At 55.4% G+C, this 20,933-nt stretch overlaps 1 protein-coding gene across 1 annotated transcript in view; it reads left to right on the forward strand.

The window, feature by feature from the left end:
- The window catches only part of RAPGEF1 (Rap guanine nucleotide exchange factor 1), a 91,430-nt gene that overhangs the window by 37,960 nt on the left and 32,537 nt on the right, over positions 1-20,933 (forward strand). The window contains exons 3-9 of the mRNA XM_064170855.1: positions 2,670-2,848; positions 7,668-7,824; positions 12,268-12,356; positions 12,728-12,880; positions 13,087-13,210; positions 14,312-14,495; positions 15,528-16,043. Of these exons, the coding sequence (XP_064026925.1) occupies positions 2,670-2,848; positions 7,668-7,824; positions 12,268-12,356; positions 12,728-12,880; positions 13,087-13,210; positions 14,312-14,495; positions 15,528-16,043 (1,402 nt within the window). The remainder of the gene's footprint in view (positions 1-2,669; positions 2,849-7,667; positions 7,825-12,267; positions 12,357-12,727; positions 12,881-13,086; positions 13,211-14,311; positions 14,496-15,527; positions 16,044-20,933) is intronic.

The raw sequence follows: 20,933 nt of genomic DNA on the forward strand, positions 1-20,933 counted from the left end.
AGCAAAGGAGTTTGGGGTGGCTGTGAGCTGCAGGCAGAACTCGAGGTGTCTGGCAAACAATGCTGCCAGAAGTGGAGGCAGCAGCAGAGCCTGGGCACTGCCCAGCTGGGATGGAAAATGACAGGGTGGCTTGCAAGGGCTTGCACTGGGACTCAGATTTCTAAAGCTGGAGCTAGATGGAGCTTGGGACTCTAATCCTTTTGTACAGCTGGCCCCAAATTACTAACCAGTGCTGGCTCTAAATTGTTCTTCCCAAAACCTTTTGGGCTGCTGGCCTGATTTAGCAGAAAAGCAGCAGTTGAAGGGCTGACAGGAGTGTGGGGAGCACACAGTGCCCAGAGGTCATTAATTCCTGAGGCTGGATTTACTGAGGAGATAATGGATGAAACCTGACTCTGCTCAGCTCCCTGCTCCTTTGCCAGCAGCCTGCAGGAGTTCCTTTAAATCTCACTTAGGAGCAACTTGTGGCATTGAAAGGTCTCCAGGCATACTCTGGTCAACTTTTTAACCACATCTCCATCCAGGAATCCATGAAGATATCAGGTAGCACTTCCTGAAGCTCCTTTCCTAGGCTTGGTGGTGGCATAGAAATTGGTGAGCACAGCTCAGCTTTATCCCAGTGAATCGTTGCCTTCTGCAGTGTTCATTCACTGCTGCCAAAGCTCAGCTCTCACAGCAAGCCTGGGAGCTCCTTTCACCCAGCAGCACCTCCAAATGCCTTGGGCTGGAGACTGAGCAGAAAAGGAGGTTTGATTTGTGGATTCATCTCATTTTCAGCCAAGCAGGCATGCTGGAGGCAGCAGAGTTACTCAAGAAGGGTGAACAGGACTTGGTGTTGGTGGAGCTCGCAGGGGCAGGGGCAAAACTGGAGGCATTTTAGAGTCACAGAATGGTTTAGGTTGGAAGGGAGCTCAAAGCTTAGCCAGTTCAACCCCCTGCCATAGGCAGGGACACCTCACACTAGAGCAGGTCACTTAGGGCCTCATCCAGCCTGGTCCTGAACACCTCCAGGGAGGTTGTGGAGCACAGAAGCACCCAACATGATCATTGATCACGTTGGGTGCTTCTGTGCTCCACAACCTCCCTGGGCAACCTGTGCCAGGCTCTCACCACCCTCACTGCAAACAACTTCTTCCTCACATCCACTTTCAGTCTCCCCTCTGCCACTTCAAACCCATTCCTCCTCCTCCTCTCATTCCCAGACCTTGTCAATAGTCCCTCCCCAGCCTTCCTGGAGCCCTCTGCAGCTCCTGGAAGGCCACTCCAAGGTCTCCTCCAAGCCTTCTCCTCTCCAGGCTGCACAGCCCCAACTCTCTCAGCCTGTGCTCACAGCAGAGCTGCTGCAGCCCTCTCAGCATCTTGGTGGCCTTCTCTGCACTGGCTCCAACACTTCCATGTCCTGCTTGTGCTGGGGGCTGCAGAACTGCACCCAGGACTGCAGGTGGGGTGTGAGGAGAGCAGAGCCAAGGGGCAGAATCCCCTCCCTTGCCCTGTGCCCACACTGCTCTTGCTGCAGCCCAGCACAGGATTGTGTCTGGGCTGAAGACAGTTGGATTCTTGTGGAGTTTGGAGGTTTTTCTGCTTGTGGTTTGTTTTGCTCTTTCCCTTTGGCTGATCCACTGCATTTGGTGCTTGAAAAGGCTTTTTGATAGTGAGATGTGCTGAAGGTGAAAGAATTTTGGTCCCATCAGAGGGGAAGCTATTTAAAACCAGTAGCTGCTGCTTCCTTCCTGGCACTGCCATTGCTCTCTGGGCTGGGTTGTTGTTGCTTTGACTTCCACTCAGTTTTTGGGGTGTGGGTTTCAAATTAGTGTCCTTCACCTCATCACTGCTGTTAAGCTTGGCCTGTAACTGATCAAGTTTAGCTTTGGAGTGCACATCATTCAGACAGCTGGGGGGGGTGCAGCCTTGCTGCAAGAGCAGTGCAGTCAGTTTCAGTGTGTCCCTGGGAGGAAGGGATTGCTGCAGGAATGGCTCTGGGCTCAGGCAAGAGGACAAAGCCATCTCCTGCAGAGCTCTTGCTGGAGGGCAGCTGCTGCAGTCTCACCAGATAACTTACTGAAGTCTTGCCCCTAACGATCCTGAGGTGTTCACAGAATCACAGAAGGGCTCAGGTTGGAAAGGACCACAGGGAACATCTGCTCCAACCTCTTCACCATGGGCAGGGACACCTCTCAACCAGACTCAGCTGCTCAAGGCCTCATCCAACCTGGTGTGGAACACTTCCAGGGAGGAGGACAGCCACAACCACCCTGGGCAACCTGAAGTTGCCTGGAGTGGTTGTGGATGTCCTCCCTGGAGATGTTCAACACCAGGTTGGGCAGAAAAAACTTCATCATCCAACTTGGCCTTGAGCACCCCCAGGCAGGAGGCAGCCACAGCCTCCCTGGGCAGCCTCTGCCAGGCTCTCACCACCCTCACACTCAACAACTTCTGCCTCAGCTCCACTCTAACCCTGCTGTGCCTCAGCTCCAAACCATTCCCCCTGGGCCTGTCTCTAGACACCCTCATGAGAAGTCCCTCTGCAGCCTTCCTGCAGGATCCCTTCAGGTACTAAGGTCTCCCCCCAGAGTCTTCCCTTCTCCAGGCTGCACCCCACAGCTCCCTCAGCCTGTCCTCTCAGCACATCCTCCTAGTTCCACCTTCTCTGCTCTCTTTGCCTCCTGTAGAACGTGTCCTGGCTGGAGGAGAAGGAGAAGGAGGTGGTCAGTGCCCTGCGCTACTTTAAGACTATTGTGGACAAAATGGCAATTGACAAGAAGGTGCTGGAGATGCTGCCAGGCTCTGCAAGCAAAGTGCTGGAAGCCATCCTGCCCTTGGTGCAGACTGAGCCACGCATCCAGCAGAGGTAAGCTCCCTTCTTGCCTTTCAGGACTCAGGCAGACCTAGGTTCAATCTCCCCTCTGCCACTCCAAACCCAGTCCTCCTCTTCCTCTCATTCCCAGACCTTGTCAATAGTCCCTCCCCAGCCCTCCTGCAGCCCCATTCAGATCCCAGAAGGCCACTCCAAGGTCTCCTCCAAGCCTTCTCTTCTCCAGGCTGCAGAGCCCCAACTCTCTCAGCCTGTCCTCACAGCAGAGCTGCTGCAGCCCTCTCAGCATCTTGCCCTGTGCCCATACTGCTCTGGCTGCACCCAGCACAGGGTTGTGTCTGGGCTGCACTCACACTGCAGGCTCCTGTTGAGCTTTTCCTCACTCCAGACCCCCAGGTCCTGTTCCTCAGGGCTGCTCTCAGCCATTCCCCACCCAGCCTGGACCTGTGCTTGGGATTGCACCCACCCAGGTGCAGGACCTTCCACTTGTCCTTGTTGAATGCCATGAGGTTGGCCTGGGCACAGCTCTGCAGCCTGTCCAGCTCCCTCTGGATGGATCCCTGCCCTCTAGCAAGTCTCCTGTGCCGCACAGCTTGGTGCCACCTGCACACTTAGATACAAGTTAGAAGTAATACAGAAACACAACACCCTCCCAGAAAGCAGAGTCCCCAGGAGGGGCTCCCAAGCACCCTTCCACCTCCTTTCCACCCCTCGGCCTCATCCCAGAGTCTGCCTTACGTGCCTGGTGAGCTGGAAGGCTCAGCCAGGGGGGTTAGAAGCAGAAGGATGAGTTGGGTTACATAGATGAAGGCAGAGCAGCAGAAGCCCAGGGAGAAAACAAAGACAGCTACTCCAGCAGACAGACCCTGCCTAATCCGTGTTTGTGTCCTTGCCTTTCTGCACCCCAGCAAGCCTGTGAGTGCAGCAGCCATCTCCACAGCTTCCTTTTCACAGCCTAGCAACTCATTTCTCTCATTGAAATATTCCACTTAGCCTCAAACCAGCACCCAGGGAGATTCTCCTCAGCTGCCACTCTGTGCAGCCTGTCACAGGATTCCAAAAGCCAACAAATCCAATAGCTTTTACCTGAACAAAAAGAGTTTTATCTTCAGAGTAATCCCTTTTTGTGTTCACTTTATCCACCCTGATGTTAGAGAAGCCTGAGCCTGCACTTCTTAGCTGCTCTTTGTGTGGTTGTGCTGGATCAGAGACAGAACAGAAGTAAACAGATGTACTTCAGTAGATTAACCACTCCAACTTCAGGCCTCTGCACTCTCCCCAGATTATTTGTCTTATGTTTTAACAGCTTATGTGTGTTATGTTTTAACCAGTTAGTGGCTTCAAAGCCAGGAGAGGAGCAGCAGTTTGCCAAAGCAACCCACTCAGTGTGGCTGATAAGAGCCTGCAGTGTCCTCAAGCAGCAGAGACAGAGCTGCTGGAGCAGTTGATGTGCACACAGCAAAGCAGCATCAGTGAATAATGTGGAGAGAACAAAATCAGCACAGAGAAAAGCCCCAAACCAGGCAGAGAAATGCAGGTGTTTGGTTTCTGAAGCTCTGCTTTGGCCTGTTTGGTTTAGAATCAGAATGGTTTAGGTTGGAAGGGACCTCAAAGCTCAGCCATAGGCAGGGACATCTCCCACTAGAACAGGTTGCTCAAGGACTCATCCAGCCTGGTCCTGAACACCTCCAGGGAGGTTGTGTGCTCCACAACCTCCCTGGGCAACTTGTGCCAGTGTCTCACCACCCTCAACCTGTGCCAGGGTCTCACCACCCTCACTGCAAACAACTTCTTCCTCACATCCACTTTCAATCTCCCCTCTGCCACTTCAAACCCATTCCTCCTCCTCCTCCTCTCATTCCCAGACCTTGTCAGTAGTCCCTCCCCAGCCTTCCTGGAGCCTTCTGCAGCTCCTGGAAGGCCACTCCAAGGTCTCCTCCAAGCCTTCTCTTCTCCAGGCTGCACAGCCCCAACTCTCTCAGCCTGTGCTCACAGCAGAGCTGCTGCAGCCCTCTGAGCAGAGGATAGGTCGTTCTGGACAGGGTCTGTACCACAGCACAGATCCCAAGTGGATGTTCTGCCTTGTTAAGCCTCACAGACAAAACCAGGAGCCTGCATTCTCCAAGCCATATCCTCTCGTGCCCACCTGTGCACTTCATCCCTTTGGAGCTGTGGCAGGCCACAAAGAGGTGATCCTGGTAGCAAATCTCCCTCCTGAAACGTGAGCAAGGCTTTTGTGTGGGTGTGGAAGAAAGCCTTGCAATTATTGTTGGGCTTCTCTTTGCTTTAGGGGGAAGCATTTGCATCAAGGAAGAAAAAAAAGTAATTAAATCTAGCACAAAATAGGCTTTCAATTACTGCCTCCTTAGGAGGAAGCAGGCTGAAGATTAATGGCAGAGAAATCAAAGGCTTGGAAAGAGCTGGGGGAGGGCCCTGGTTAGGAAATATCTCCTAGCAAGCTAATTTCATCTGAAATGAGAACAAATGGCAGGCAGCAAAGTGCAGCAGGCTGTACAGAGACAGGCAGCAAAGTGCAGCAGGCTGTACAGAGACAGGCAGCAAAGTGCAGCAGGCTGCAGAGACAGGCAGCAAAGTGCAGCAGGCTGTACAGAGACAGGCAGCAAAGTGCAGCAGGCTGTACAGAGACAGGCAGCAAAGTGCAGCAGGCTGTACAGAGACAGGCAGCAAAGTGCAGCAGGCTGTACAGAGACAGGCAGCAAAGTGCAGCAGGCTGCAGAGACAGGCAGCAAAGTGCAGCAGGCTGTACAGAGACAGGCAGCAAAGTGCAGCAGGCTGTACAGAGACAGGCAGCAAAGTGCAGCAGGCTGTACAGGCAGGCAGCAAAGTGCAGCAGGCTGCAGAGACAGGCAGCAAAGTGCAGCAGGCTGCAGAGACAGGCAGCAAAGTGCAGCAGGCTGTACAGAGACAGGCAGCAAAGTGCAGCAGGCTGTACAGGCAGGCAGCAAAGTGCAGCAGGCTGTACAGAGACAGGCAGCAAAGTGCAGCAGGCTGCAGAGACAGGCAGCAAAGTGCAGCAGGCTGTATAGAGACAGGCAGCAAAGTGCAGCAGGCTGCAGAGACAGGCAGCAAAGTGCAGCAGGCTGTACAGAGACAGGCAGCAAAGTGCAGCAGGCTGTACAGGCAGGCAGCAAAGTGCAGCAGGCTGTACAGAGACAGGCAGCAAAGTGCAGCAGGCTGTACAGAGACAGGCAGCAACACCCAACCAGCCAGCCAAAGAAGTGCTCCCATTGTCTGCCCCTGCTGGATCTCGGTGAGAGTTTTCCCCTGCCCTGCAAACCTCATTCACCTAAAGAACCTCACTGAAGCCTGAGGCCTTGATTCTCTTCTCCCAGCCAAAGGAAGCACTGCAGTTCAGCCTGTGGAAAAAGGGTACCAAAGAGAGATGGGAACCTAGCTGCATCCAGAGGAGTGTGGGCAGCAGGCTGGCTGAGAGAGAGGATCCTGCCTCTCTGCTCTGCTCTGCTGCGACCTCACCTCCAATACTGCCTTCAGTCCTGCTGTCCCCAGCAGCAGAAGCACACAGAGCTGCTGGAGAGAGACCAGAGGAAGCCACAGAGGTGCTCCAAGGGCTGGAGCAGCTCTGCTGTGAGCACAGGCTGAGGGAGCTGGGGGGGTGCAGCCTGCAGGGGAGAAGGCTCCAGAGGCACCTCAGAGCTGCTGCCAGTGCCTGAAGGGAGCCTGCAGGAAGGCTGCAGAGAGACTTTGCTGAGAGGATCTGAGCCAGGCCAAGGGGAATGGTTTGGAGCTGAGGCAGAGCAGGCTGAGAGTGGAGCTGAGGCAGAAGTTGTTGAGTGTGAGGGTGGTGAGAGCCTGGCAGAGGCTGCCCAGGGAGGCTGTGGCTGCCTCCTGCCTGGGGGTGTTGCAGGCCAGGCTGGATGAGGCTCTGAGCAGCTGAGTCTGGCTGAGAGGTGTCCCTGGGCACGGTGGGGAGGTTGGGGCAGAAGATCTCTGAGTTCCCTTCCAAGCTGAGCCGTTCTGTGACTGTAATTTGTCACACTCTCAGGTCATGGTTGTGAGATTCCTTCCAGCTTCTCTCTTCTGTTGATGGGTTTGATGCAGCTGGAGATGGATTTCGGGTCAGAAGGAGCTGTCGAGGCGCTGCCATTGCCCACACCGTGGGCAGTGCTGAAGGCAGTGTTTGCAGAGGGGCAGGGCAGTGCCTGGGAGCACTGCTGCTGGAGTTCTCTTCTCCTGGGAGCTGTCAGCCTTCCAACAATCCCTTTTTTTCTAAATCCCCTTCAGAACAATAGCCTCAATTCTGGTTCTCATTAAAACCAAAACACAGCAACACCCTTCCTCTTCCAGACCTGAAGTTCATTCAGTTTCACTTCTGGGGAGAAGGAGGCTTTAATTACCTGGATTCAGGCATTGTAAACAGAGAGGAAACGATTTGTAAAGGAAGGAGGACAGTCAGCTCTCACCCCAGGCAGTTTTGAGGAGAGTTAATAAGGAAGGGGGAAGTTGTAGCTAGCACTGCCATAACAGAACCTGGACTCCAATGCAGGGCTCCACTCTTTGCCTTTGAAGTGAAGGGCTGGGGTGGAGCTGTGAATCCCCATGGGAAGCAGGTTCTTAGCACGGCTGTGTTAACCTGCAGCCCGGAGTGCTCATTCTGTCAACGGAGCAGGGACTGTTGGGCTGTTTGGTGCTGGAGAGCAGGGCAGCAGCTGCAGCAGAGGACAGACCTGGGCTTTGTTAGCTGCTGAGCACAAGTTCTGAGTGCCAGGGAGAAGGGGAGAGCAGGCACATTTTTACCGGTGTGGAATCACTTGATAGCAGCTCTGCAACTTCACTTTGCTCTTTCTTCTCCCCTCTTCCCTCCCCTGCCATCCAGCTCTGCCATCTCCTCCTGCTACAGCCGTGTGTACCAGAGCCTGGCCAACCTCATCCGCTGGTCTGACCAGGTGATGCTGGAAGGGGTGAACTCAGAAGACAAGGAGATGGTGACAACAGTGAAGGGAGTCATAAAGGCTGTGCTGGATGGAGTCAAGGTGCGTCAGTGTTGGCAACCTGCCTGCCACAAAGTGGACAAGAATGTGCTGTAGAAGAGATGCTGGTGAAAGAGGTTTTTAAGGGCAGCTAAAAGCTAAAGGTCCTGTTCAGTGAAGTGCCTCTTAAATCAGCTGCTCTGGAGTGAAGTGGTCCTGCGTGGAGCACTGCTTAAAGATGAGCACAAGGAGGTTGGTTGGCAGTGTGGCCCTCGCAGGGGCTCGCCCTGGTGCTGGGGTGAGTTGGAAGAAGCAGTGACTGTTTCCAGAGCACTGCATGAGCTCCTCAGCAGGTCACTCCCAGTCTCCCCTGCAGAGCAGCACTCGGAGTCTGCATATTTTCTGGCTCAGCAGAATAGAATGGAAGTGCTTCCTGTGAGTGCCTGCAGGGAGGGCAGGCTCCAGCCCCCAGCACCAGTGTCAGGGGACTGGTCAGGGCTGCATCACCGCTCCCAGCAGCTGGGTTAGGGTGTGGGACAGGTGATGAGCTCAGCTGCCTTTTCTGGAGCCTCATGTCACACAACTAATGGCAACATTTGACAGCAACCTTTGGATCCTTCCTGAGACCTGCCTACAGCATTCCCTCCCTGCCCCACCTATGGAAAATTTGGGCTTTCCTTCTATCTCCCAGGGAGCTTTTTGGTCCCCACCATTGCCATTCCCCAGCTGGGCTGCTGCTGGCCACAGAGGCTGCTCATGCAGCTGTGCCTCTTACAGGTTTGCTTGACCTGAGCTCAAGGCACCAGCAGAGAAATCATCACATCTGGGACGGGTTGCCCAGAGAGGTGGTTGAGACCCTGGAGGCATTTGGGATCAGCCTGGATGTAGCCCTGGGCAGCCTGCTCCAACTGGAGGTGTCCCTGCTGGCTTCAGGGGGCTTGCACAAGAAGCCTTTTGAGCCATCTGTGAATTTGTCTCCTGGGAATCTGATTTTGAAAGCTAGAGAAAGTTAAGCCTCTTTCAACAGCAGGGCTGAGTCTGAAGGGGGGAACGTTGAGGTGAAGCTCAGCTTTATGCAGCAGGACTCTGACCTGCAGCAGTGCTCCAGGCACAGCACAAGGCTCAGCTCAGTTTTTATGAGCTGGAGCAGAGGTGAAGTGAATCTCCCAAGCTTTGGCTGTCAGTCCTGGATCCAGGAGCCTTGGTGTGGTGTTTGCATGCTCTTGAGTGTCTCTTTCACATTACTCAAACACAGATACTGAAATCTACTCTTACTCATTGAGCCTTTGGAGCAATTATCCTTGACTCAATCCATTCCCAGCACCCAAAGCTGCCAGATTGCCCAGGCTGGCTTGGCACAGGATGCCCTGGCACAGGATGCCCTTTCACTTTAAGCTCCAGACTTGAAAAGTAAAGCTGGTCTTAATTTTGCACAGCAGGATAGAGACAAAGAGTTTAGCCTCAAGTCCCTGCTGCTGTTCCTGTTAGAACTGTGCAGCAATGTGAAGCCTGTGCCGAGGTGTCTGAGCTGTGTCCCATGGACTGCTGTGGTCCCATGGCCTGGCACCTGGGATCATAGAATGGGTTAGGTTGGAAGGGACCTCGAGGATCATCTAGTTCCAACCTCCCTGCTCAAGGCCTCATCCAGCCTGGTCCTGAACACGTCCCTGGGCAACCTGTGCCAGTCTCTCACCACCCTCACTGCAAACAACTTCTTCCTAACATCCACTTTCAATCTCCCCTCTGCCACTTCAAACCCATTCCTCCTCCTCCTCCTCCTCTCATTCCCAGACCTTGTCAATAGTCCCTCCCCAGCCCTCCTGCAGCCCCCTTCAGATCCTGCAAGGCCACTCCAAGGTCTCCTCCAAGCCTTCTCTTCTCCAGGCTGCACAGCCCCAACTCTCTCAGCCTGTGCTCACAGCACAGCTGCTGCAGCCCTCTCAGCATCTTGGTGGCCCCCTCTGGGCTGGCTCCAACACTTCCATGTCCTGCTTGTGCTGGGGGCTACCCCCAGGACTGCAGGTGGGGTGTGAGGAGAGCAGAGCCAAGGGGCAGAATCCCCTCCCTTGCCCTGTGCCCACATTGCTCTGGCTGCAGCCCAGCACAGGGTTGTGTCTGGGCTGCACTCCCACTGCAGGCTCCTGTTGAGCTTTTCCTCAGCCCAGACCCCCAGGTCCTGTTCCTCAGGGCTGCTCTCAGCCATTCCCCACCCAGCCTGGAGTTGTGCTTGGGATTGCACCCACCCAGGTGCAGGATCTTCCACTTGCCCTTGTTGAATGCCATGCACACCTACTGCCCATTCATCTCAAGCAATACTTAACCCATGGTGCTTGTTGCCTTCCAGCCAAAGAGGTGTGATGGGTGGGAGGTCTCAGCTGCCTGCTGTGTCCAGGCTGGGGGGTGCCAGTGTGGCCATGCAGAGCTAAGGCTGAGCTGCAGAGCCCTGCTGGGAGCCCTGCCTCTGGCAGGTTCTGCTTTGTTCTAAGGGTTATTTTGGCCTCTCAGTCGGAGCTGGCTTGTGTCTGGTCGGCTTGGAGCGTGGCTGGAGCAGATGTGTGGCTGGGTGGGTGGCTGAGCTGTGCCTGCCTGGCAGCAGGGCAGCGCTGGGCAGCGGCGTGCGCTCGCAGCGGGGAGCAAGGGCTGCCTCAGGAGGGCCAGGCCAGCTTGCAGACCTGGAAGCAGAACTGAGAAGTTGGACACTTCTCTGCTGTGGAGAGCCTCTTTTGGTTTTCTGGCTTGTGTACACACAAGATCCACTTCCACATTTCAGTGCCTGCTTCCCCCTCTATTTCCAGAACTGAGCAGAAAGAGTCACCTGTTCACTTGGGCTGCTGCTGGCTTGAGCTCAGCTCTCAGTGCCTTGCTGGGCATAGCTCATCGACTCCTCTGGCTTGGGAAAGCCCCTGAGGATCACCAAGCCCAACCATCCTCTCACTCTGCCAAAGCTGCCACCAAATCTTGCCCCTCAGCACCACATCTCTGCCTCTCAGAAACGCCTCCAGGCAGGGGGATTCAGCCACCTGTGCCAGTGGACATACAAAAATAACCCAAATCCTCGTGTTGATTATGTAACTCCTCACCAATCCTTCTCCTTTTGGAATTTCCAGCTTGCTGAAGTAGCAGAAAGTTGTTGGAGAGGCCTTAATTATCTCTAATTACTGCTGCAGGAGTCTCTTTATTTGCTGATAAGGAATGGCACAGTGTGCATCTGGCTGGGATTGGAGCTGATTGCCTCTGTGTCTACACCAAAGATCTGGGCTTGATTGTGGCTGCCCCCTCCCTGGAGGTGCTCAAGGCCAGGTGGGATGGTGCCTTGAGCAGCAGAGTCTAGTTGAGAGTTGTCTCTGTCCGTGGTGGGGAGATTGGAGCAGATGAGCTCTGAGCTGCCTTCCATCCTGAGCCACTCTGTGATTCTAGGAAACTGAACCTTTGTAGAAACAAGAGAAGTGGAAGGCTCCTCTTCCTTGGAAGGATGATGGCAAGGACAGCCCAGTTGGAGCTACTGCACTGAGAGCAGTGCCAGTTGTTTCCATGCTCAACAGGCATGGACATGAAGATGGTACTGGAATGATGGCAAAGGGCTGCAGGCTGGAATAAAAATGGTATCAGGAAATGAAGGGAAAGGAAGAAAGTGAAGGAAAGAAGAAGAGAGAAAGAGAGGATGAGAAAGAGAAGGAAAGGAGGAAGGGAGGAGAAAGAAAGAAAAGAAAGGAGGAAGGAAAGAAAGGAGGAAGGAAAGAAAGGAGGAAAGGAAAGAAAGGATCATAGTTTCCTTTGCATGTGCCTGCATCCACGAGCTGTGGCTCTATCTGTCAGCCTCAGACATCCATAAAATGCTCTCTCCATCTTCCTGGCATGAGTGATTGTTGTTTTGACTGCTGGCAGACTTGTAGCTGAGGATTATCGTGCCCTTATCTCTTTATCCAGAGCCTTATCTGCCTCTAGCAGCCAGGCTGCAGGAGTTCTTTGGGTGATTAAGTCTTGCATTGCTCACGCCTTAGAAGATGGCTCCAGGGGATCAGGCTTTTTAATCAAGGTGCTCACTCTTGAATTGGTTGTTGGGCGTGTTAGAGGGAACTTGCTTCTGGAGACAACTACTTGCTCGTTTCTGGCACACAGCAGCCATTCCCTGTGTCCTGCAGGCTGGGCCGGGCACTGCGCTGTGCAGGTCTGCGGTGATGATGGTTCTGTCTGCAAAGTCAGTCCATCCTCATCTAGGCTGTTGTGGGGCCTGGAACACATTCATGATGTTAGAGGAAAGAGGGAGCAAAAAGACACAGGTGTGGTTTGTGCAGAAGCCCTGCAGGGCTGGGCCTCGCCAGCTGAGCTCAGCTATGGCCACAGTGCTGCTGGGTGAGGCTGCTCCCCAGCAGCAGCGCTGCAGCATCTCTGCTCTCTGCGTCTGTGCCGCCCTTAGTCTATGACCAGGAGTTAGCTGCAGTGCCAGCAAGTTGGGGTGCAGCCTGCAGCAGGTAATTCTCTCTTTTTCTCCTCTCCACCCACCAGGAGCTGGTCAAACTGACCATTGAGAAGCAGGAGCATCCCTCTCCCACGAGCCCGGCGAAGCCCAGCTTGCCAGCCTGTAAATCCGACAGGTGGGTGCCCAGCAAGGCTTGCTCCTTGGTGCAGAAGGGCTCCCTTCTGGCTGCTGAGAGCTGCATCACAGCATTCAGTTACTTCTCACGGAGGGCAGCTCAGTGTCCTTGAGGTAGCCTCATCCGTTGCAGTGGGACCAGGTAAAGGGAATCTGCTCTGACAGGGACGATGCCAAAATCTGGCAGCAAAACCTGGCTTGGCTGTGACCTGTGCACGTTGTGCTCTGCATAGAGATGGAATCCCCCCTGCAGATGTTGCCTTCTGCTGGAGGTGTCTCCTGTTGCCCATGAGTTGCATTGTGTGTTGACCTGTCAGTGTGCTGCATGCCAGCTGGGCTGCATGACTGCAATCTGCATTCTGCTTGTTGCAGCCCCTCAGAACTTCCCCTCACAGACCGAGAAATGGAAATCCTCAACAAAACAACTAACATGACCCAGTCCAACGAGCTGCTGACTGACTCCATGGATGAGGAAGTTGCACCTCCTAAACCCCCTCTGCCCAGCATTCGTGTGGCAGAGAACAGGTAAGAGTGGGCAGCCATGGCAGGGGGTTGGAACTAGCTGATCTTCAAGGTCCCTTCTTCCAACTCAAGCCGCTCTGTGATTCCATGAAGAAGCTGTGGGCTTTGAGCCTGGCAAGCCAGAGGCTTTCTGCAAAACAAGCTTGTGAAGCTTCAAGGAGTCTTCTTGCTGGGAGAGTGAAGGAAGCTTCCATCCTTGTGTCTTGCAGCCCTCCACCAGCACTGCCCCCGAAAAAGCGGCAGTCGGCACCTTCCCCGACCAGAGTGGCAGTCGTGGCCCCCATGAGTCGAGCCACCAGTGGGTCCAGTTTACCTGTTGGGATCAACAGACAGGTAATGGCCTAAGCCCCTTGGGAAAGCCCAGGGAAATGTGCTGGGAGTGACAGCAGAAGCTGAGAGAGCTGCTGGGACCTGCAGGCAGGAGCTCCCTGCACTCCTCAGCTGGTCAGAGCCAGCCCTGCGCGGCAGAGCTGCGGAGCAGGAGTGGCAGTGGCAGAGCAGCACAGTGACAGCAACAGCTTCAGGTTCTCTGGAGGTGTTGGATTTCCTCAGCAGAGTGCTGCAGACTTTGCTGCCTTGAGCTGTAGCAGGGTGATGATGATGTGAGGGGCTGTGTGGCCATGTCACATGGATCAGGGCAGAGAGCAGCTGGCTGTGCTTGCTGACATCTCACCCAGGGACACTTCCATATGGCTTCTTCCCCTCGCTCCAAGAAGTACATCAAGGGACCGGAGCAGGTCCAGAGTAGGGCAAGGAAGCTGGGGAAGGGTCTGCTCCCCAGCACATCACACCACAGGCCTGGGGGTGGTTTTACTTTTCTATTCAACAGTCATGGGGCAGTAAAACATTCCTCAGGCTGTGTGCTAGCACCCAGGAGGGTTCACTGTTTGCCTGGAGGCTGATGTGTGTAGATGCTGTTGTGTAATCACACAGGGGAGGCAGTGCTGCTTCCACAGCCCCACCAAACTCCTGGGATCTGACAGGAGGTGCATGGATTTGCTCAGGTGGCCAGCAAGGCCACCAGCATCCTGGCTTGGATCAGGAAGAGTGGCCAGAGGAGTAGGGAAGTGAGGCCACGCCTCGAGTACTGGGTTCAGTTTTGGGGCCCTCCAAGAAGGACACTTTGGTGCTGGAGTGTGTCCAGAGAAGGGCAAGGAAGCTGGGGAGGGGTCTGGAGAACAGGGCTGGGGAGGAGCAGCTGAGGGAGCTGTGGGGGTTCAGTCTGGAGAAGAGGAGGCTGAGGGCAGAGCTCGTTGCTCTGCACAGCTGCCTGAGAGGAGGCTGGAGCCAGGTGGGGGTTGGGCTCTTCTGCCTAGCATCAGGTGATAGAAGCAGCGCTGCTCCTCTGCCCCCTGCCTGCACCTCCAGCTGCATCTTGCTCGCTGGTGAGCTGCCAGGAGTGATGGGGATTGGATTTCTCTTTTCTTGCTGAAGGACTTCGACGTTGACTGCTATGCCCAGCGGAGGCTGTCGGGCGGCAGCCACTCCTACGGGGGGGAGTCTCCTCGCCTCTCCCCGTGCAGCAGCATCGGCAAGCTCAGCAAGTCTGACGAGCAGCTCTCCTCCCTGGACCGGGACAGTGGGCAGTGCTCCCGCAACACAAGCTGTGAAACCTTGGGTGAGTGGCCAGGGCGTGCCCGGGGCTGCTGCAGGGAGCCCCTGGGCTCCTTTAGGAGCTGTCGTGGCTGCCATGCACTGGTAAATGAGTTGCGCTTGCAGTTGGCATCCTGACCCTGCTGCAGGCAGCTCCCTGCAGAGTTACCTCTGCTGGCTGGGAAAATAGCCCAGGGGGATGTTTGCCCAGCTATAGATGGTCGTGTTCAAACCCAGGTCGGCTCTCAAGTGGAATGTTCTGTTGGTTTCAGCCTTGGCTGCAGCAGTGTCGGTGCCGGTAGGCTGCAGCCGTGGTGCTTCTGCCTGCCAGGGAGGCAAATGTAAATAGGAGACGTAAATGATCTCTGCAGTGAGCCACCCGCTGAGCTCTGCTACTTGGCTGTGTGGCACTGAGCTCTGCTTACTTGGCTGTGTGGCACTGAGCTCTGCTTACTTGGCTGTGTGGCACTGAGCTCTGCTACTTGGCTGTGTGGCACTGAGCTCTGCTTACTTGGCTGTGTGGCACTGAGCTCTGCTTACTTGGCTGTGTGGCACTGAGCTCTGCTTACTTGGCTGTGTGGCACTGAGCTCTGCTGCTTGGCTGTGTGGCACTGAGCTCTGCTTACTTGGCTGTGTGGCACTGAGCTCTGCTTAGTTGGCTATGTGGCACTGAGCTCTGCTACTTGGCTGTGTGGCACTGAGCTCTGCTTACTTGGCTGTGTGGCACTGAGCTCTGCTTAGTTGGCTGTGTGGCACTGAGCTCTGCTACTTGGCTGTGTGGCACTGAACTCTGCTACTTGGCTGTGTGGCACTGAGCTCTGCTTATTCGGCTGTGTGGCACTGAGCTCTGCTTACTTGGCTGTGCAGAAATGAGGGTGAGAGGCTGACTGAGGCTGGATGCTACAGCAGGTGTGACAAGGTCCCGGCTGCAGGGAAGCAGCACTCTGATCAATGGATGAATTAATTACTTGATGGAGTGGGAGGGGCAGGGTTGAAGGGGGTGAAAGGCTCAAAGACAAAAGCTAATGCAGCTTTCTCCTGTCCCCTCTTGACCCAGATCAATCAGATCACTATGATCCAGACTATGAATTCCTGCAGCAGGACCTCTCCAACGCTGATCAGATTCCTCAGCAGGTGCCAGGTATCCTCAGCCCACTGCCAGAGTCCTCGGGTGAGTCTGGCTCCCCTTTCCATGGACATCCTTTCCAGCTCCCGCAGGGCAGCTCTCCTCCCCTGGAATTCTGCAGCCTCTCGGGAGCAGCACAGCCAGCAGAGACCCCTCCAGCTTTGCCAGAGAAGAAGAGGAGGAGTGCAGCCTCTCAGACCGCAGAGAGCTCAGGCTGCAGGGTGTCCTACGAGCGGCTCCCGTCCCAGTACGACAACATCTCGGAGGACGACCTGCAGAGCGCAGCCTCGGTCCCGTCAGTACACTTCACACCATTTGCTGCTGTTTTGCCTTTGCAGCAAGGAAACTCTTCAGCACCAGTTGAGTTCATTGCTGACTTTGCTGCTCCAGATTCTCACAGTGACCCCGAGAAGCCACCACCTCTGCCAGAGAAGAAGAACAAACACAGTAAGCAATTGCTTCTGGGGGAGTTCTGTTCTGCCTTTCCCTCTCCTGGCGTTGGTGTGCTTCTGGTGACTGCTGAGTAATGGTGCCCCCGAGGTAATGTCCTTGCTTAGGTGAGGCTGAGTGCCCAAGTCAGTGTCCAAGGCATGGAAGGGAAGTGTCAGGCCTTTGGCAGGCAGGGAGTGACTGCTGGAGCAGGGAATGATCCAGGCCCAGAGGAGCTGGCATCCGGCAGCATCATAATTGCTGCAGTGAGACCATTTTATTTCTCTCTCCACCTGAGTGCAGCCTCTGAGGCACTCTGCCCTGCAGACCTTCCTGGTTTGTCCTCATTTTACATCCATTCCTTGCCCCCATCCCTGTTTTATGAGTGTTTTCCCACCGGAGAAGGAAGCTGGGCTCACTCCAAGAGCTTGGGGCAGGGGCTGCTTCTCTCTGCAGAGCCAAGCTGTGCCAGAGCAGCCACCTGGCAGGAGCACAGGCACCCACACAGCCCTGCAGGACACCACTGTTAACCCAGTGGCCAGTGCTGCTGGCAGCTACAGGAGCTCGTTTCCTTTGGGTGCTGAAGCGTTTCCCACGTTGTTCAGATCAGCAGCCTCTGAGGGCCCAGGCTCCCATGCCCAGCCAGACTCCTGCCCCTGCCTGCCACTCACCACCACCACCTCATTTCCTTCACATTCAGGGCTGAAAGCTCCTGCCAGAAAAGCAGGCACCCTGAGCTGCCAGGGCAGGCTGTGGCCTCCTCGAGGAGCTGCAGCAGATGCTGGTGGAGGAGGCAGGAGCCTGCTTCGTGGCCTGCTGCAGGAGGTGGCCTGCACAAGATGTGCATCACAGAGTGCTGGTGTGTAGCTGGCAGCCCAAGTCCAGAGCTGCTTCCCAAGTGCTGCTGACTCATTTCTGCTGCTTACAGCTTGCATCCTTCTCCTTCAGAGTGAGATGGAAGTGAGATGAGGGTACCATGGGGCAGGGGCAGTGCTCTGACCTTCCCATGGCAGTGTGCTCTGGCTAAAAGCATTGCCACCTTTGTGACCCTGTGGAATGGCAGCTCCGTGGAGAAAGACAGCAAGTTGGCCATGGGCCAGCAGTGTGCCCTTGTGGCCAAGGCAAGTGGTCTCCTGGGGTGCATTAAGAAGAGTGTGACCAGCAGGTCAAGGGAGATTCTCCTCCCTCTCTGGAATGCCGAGTCCAGTTCTGTGCTCTCCAGTTCAAGAGAGACAGAGAACTGTTGGAGAGAGTCCACTGGAGGCTACCAAGATGATTAAGGGCTGGAGCATCTCTCTTAGGAGGAGAGGCTGAGACACCTGGGGCTGTTCAGTCTGGAGAAGAGCAGCCTGAGAGGGGATTTTCTGTGTGGCAGCCAAGGCTGGGTGGCAAGGCTCTGCTGCTCAGCCCACTGCTGCTCAGCACACTGCTCTGCAGTGCCAGCTGGGACACAGCCTCCTCCCTGCCCACTAACAAGGGTGGCTGGGCCCAGCTGGGTTTGCCCTGCAGACTGGGAGGGATGCAGGGAAATGCACCTGGCCATGTAGGCAGCTCTCCTGGGGGAGACACCTGGGTGAGCCTTGGGCAGAGGCAGCTGGGCACAGAAGGAGGGACCTGAGCTGCTTGCTGTCCTCAAGCCCCATGCCTTGGTTTTCTGTTACCGTTTGAGATGTCAGGAGTTACTTAAAGCCCATTTTGAAAGCTCTCTTCCACAGTACTGCCCCTGCACACTTTTGACCTCAGCACCAAGGTCTTGGCTGTGAATGTCCCTTTGATGTCAGGCTGGTGAGTTGGCATCTGGCACCATCAGAAGCTGGTGGAGCATTGCTGAGATGGCATTGTGAGGGAAGGTGGAAGCTGCTCCCTGGTGTGCTGGCAGCTCTGATGCTCTGATAAACCATCCCTGCTCAAAGCTTCCAGTGGTGTTTGGGCTGATCCCTGACTGCTGGGGATTCTTCAGCTGCACTCCTGTGACTAAGAGCTTGTTCTGGGTTGTCTTTCCTCCCCAGCACATCACACCACAGGCCTGGGGGTGGTTTTACTTTTCTGTTCAACAGTCAAGGGGCAGTAAAACATTCCTCAGGCTGTGTGCTAGCACCCAGGAGGGTTCACTGTTTGCCTGGGGGCTGATACTGTTGTGTAATCACACAGGGGAGGCAGTGCTGCTTCCACAGCCCCACCAAACTCCTGGGATCTGACAGGAGGTGCATGGATTTGCTCAGGTGGCCAGCAAGGCCACCAGCATCCTGGCTTGGATCAGGAAGAGTGGCCAGAGGAGTAGGGAAGTGAGGCCACGCCTCGAGTACTGGGTTCAGTTTTGGGGCCCTCCAAGAAGGACACTTTGGTGCTGGAGTGTGTCCAGAGAAGGGCAAGGAAGCTGGGGAGGGGTCTGGAGAACAGGGCTGGGGGTTCAGTCTGGAGAAGAGGAGGCTGAGGGCAGAGCTCGTTGCTCTGCACAGCTGCCTGAGAGGAGGCTGGAGCCAGGTGGGGGTTGGGCTCTTCTGCCTAGCATCAGTTTGATAGGACAAGAGGAAACGGCCTGAAATTGTGCCAGGGAGAGTTAGGCTGGAGATGAGGAACATGTCTTTGCTGCAGGAGTGGTCAGGGACTGGCACAGGCTGCCCAGGGAGGTGATGGAGTCCCCAGCCCTGGAGGTGTTCAAGAACTGTGTGGCCTTGGCGCTTGGGGCCATGGTTTAGTGGCCGTGGTGGTGCTGGGTTGAGGGTTGCACTGAATGACCTTAGAGGTTTTTAGCCACCCAAACAGTCCTGTGGTTCTGTGAGTTTATTACAAGGTGTGGAGCTGCCCCAGCTGGGGCCTGGTCGCAGCCCCTTTGCTGTGGGCATCGTTTGGTAGCCGGCAGGAAGTGCTGCAGCAGAGCCTCTGATGCTCTTTGTCCTGGGGCTGCTGCTTGAGCTAACCACCTGCACTGCTGTGAGCTGAGCCCTGAGGGACCTCCAAGAGTTGACTTCTGTATAATTCAAGCCGAGGAGTGAGCAGGCTTTTAGTCTGGCATCAATTATTGGTGCCTGCTGTAGGAGTGCAGCTTACCCTGCTGGGGGCAAACGTCTGCAGCCCCCTCCCTGAGCACTGGCGTCATGCTGCTGCTGTGCAGGGCACAGACCCGAGCAGCTTCTGCCATGAGGAGCTGCAAATAACAAGATCCTTCCCCCAGACAGCTTGGAAGCTGGTGGTGAGGCACTTACCTCTCTGCCAGTGGGATGCCCTGTGTGCAGCTGGTGTTTAACTGGAGGAGCCATGCTGAGGGCAGCCTGGGCTTAGCCAGCAGCTAATGGGAGCTCTGCTCCCCGGGGTGACAGCAAGGACCAGCTCCTTGGACCTTGGCTTCTCCAACCAGTTGATGTGCAGCTGAGATTAAGGACTCCTCTTGCTTCAGCTCTTGGCCCTGCACACAAGTCTGCTGTGCTTGTGCAGGGCCAGTGGTAACACAGGCTGCTGGCACAGTGCCCTCGGGGAGTGCTCTGCAGTGGGCACTGCTGCTCCTCAGCGGTGCTGCAGATGTGCCTCATTGCTGGGAACCTGCCCGCAGCTCCTTGCAGACTCTGGGTGTGTTCCCCTGACACTTGCTGCTTTCTCTCCTCTCCTCTCCTGCTGCTTCCAGGCCCAGCAGCTGCTCTCATGGTGCTCTGCCTGGAGGCTCTGCTGCTGCACCCTGAGCAGTACCTGTGACTTCTGCCCCGTGGGCAGAGCTGGTGTGTGCCTGAACTCCCTGAGCAGCTGTGGCAGTGCCAGGAGGCCCTGGGAGGTTGCTGGGCAGGTGCTGCAGGCCTCCCTCTGACATGGTGGGGGGGTTTATTTCAGAGGTTTCCTGTCTGGGTTGAGAACAGAAGCTGGGCATGTGGTGGGAGAGGTTTCTCTCTCACACCTCCCTGCCCTCCCGGGGCACTGCCTGGAGCTGCTGTCAGCCCACCCCAGCTGCTCACGGCGGAGGCTGCAGCCCCCAGCCCTCCCTCTGCACAGCCTGGCCGCGGGGCCTGAGCTGCTGATGTCATCCCCCATCTGCTTTTCACATTTCTGCCTTGTTAAAATCCACAGCAGAGAGGAGAAGGGATGGGGGGAGAGGGGGGAGCAGCCCCTTTGCAAAGAGCACTCTCAGGAGCACTCCTGCTCCCTTTCCCCTCCGGACCGGTGGCACTCGACCTGTGCCCGTTTTAGTCTGCACTCTGCTGTCCTGAGCCAGGTTTGTGTTTCCCCACCCCAACTGGTTTTCATTTCACCTAAGACCAGAGAAGAAGCCAAAGTGGAAGCAGGGACATGTTCACCTGCCCTGCACTAGTTGTAACAAGCCAGGCAGAGGAGCTGCAATGACGATGGGATGCATTAGGCTCATAAAGAGCTGAGATAAAAGAGCTCTTCATTATTGCCTGCAGATTGAGTTAAGGCTCTCAACAGCATTCAGGCTCACTACCTTCAGTTGCTGTAATCTAATTTCACCCAAGTGTCTAATGTGATCCCCTTTCCACCACCACTTCCTGAGCTGTGGGGTCACACAGATGCTCCCAGGGCATCGCAGCTCCCAGCTGGCTCCAGGTCTGGATGCTCAGTGAAGGGCTGATCTGAATCTCCCCGTGGCTGCTGCACTGGCTGGCTTTGTCCTGACTTCTTGGCTGTTGTCCTGCTCAGTTGATGAGTTCTCAAAATGTGGCCTTTTCCCTTAAGGTCTTGTCCAATACACTCCTGCAAGGAGCCTTGATCCTCAGTTCACTTCTGCTGCTGAAGAGCTTGTGTAAGCCTTCTTTGTGTCTTCCCCCCTGGAGCTGTTCCATGACACCGAGGCAGCTGGCAGGGCACAGGCATTAAGAGAAGTGCCTCAACCACCTGGCCTGCTGATAGCTGACAACAACATTTTAGCAGTTTTGTGTTTTCTACCCTGAGACTCCCTCACCA

This window comes from Pogoniulus pusillus, chromosome 35 (genome assembly GCF_015220805.1).
Source record: "Pogoniulus pusillus isolate bPogPus1 chromosome 35, bPogPus1.pri, whole genome shotgun sequence".
Classification (NCBI taxonomy): Eukaryota; Metazoa; Chordata; class Aves; order Piciformes; family Lybiidae; genus Pogoniulus; species Pogoniulus pusillus.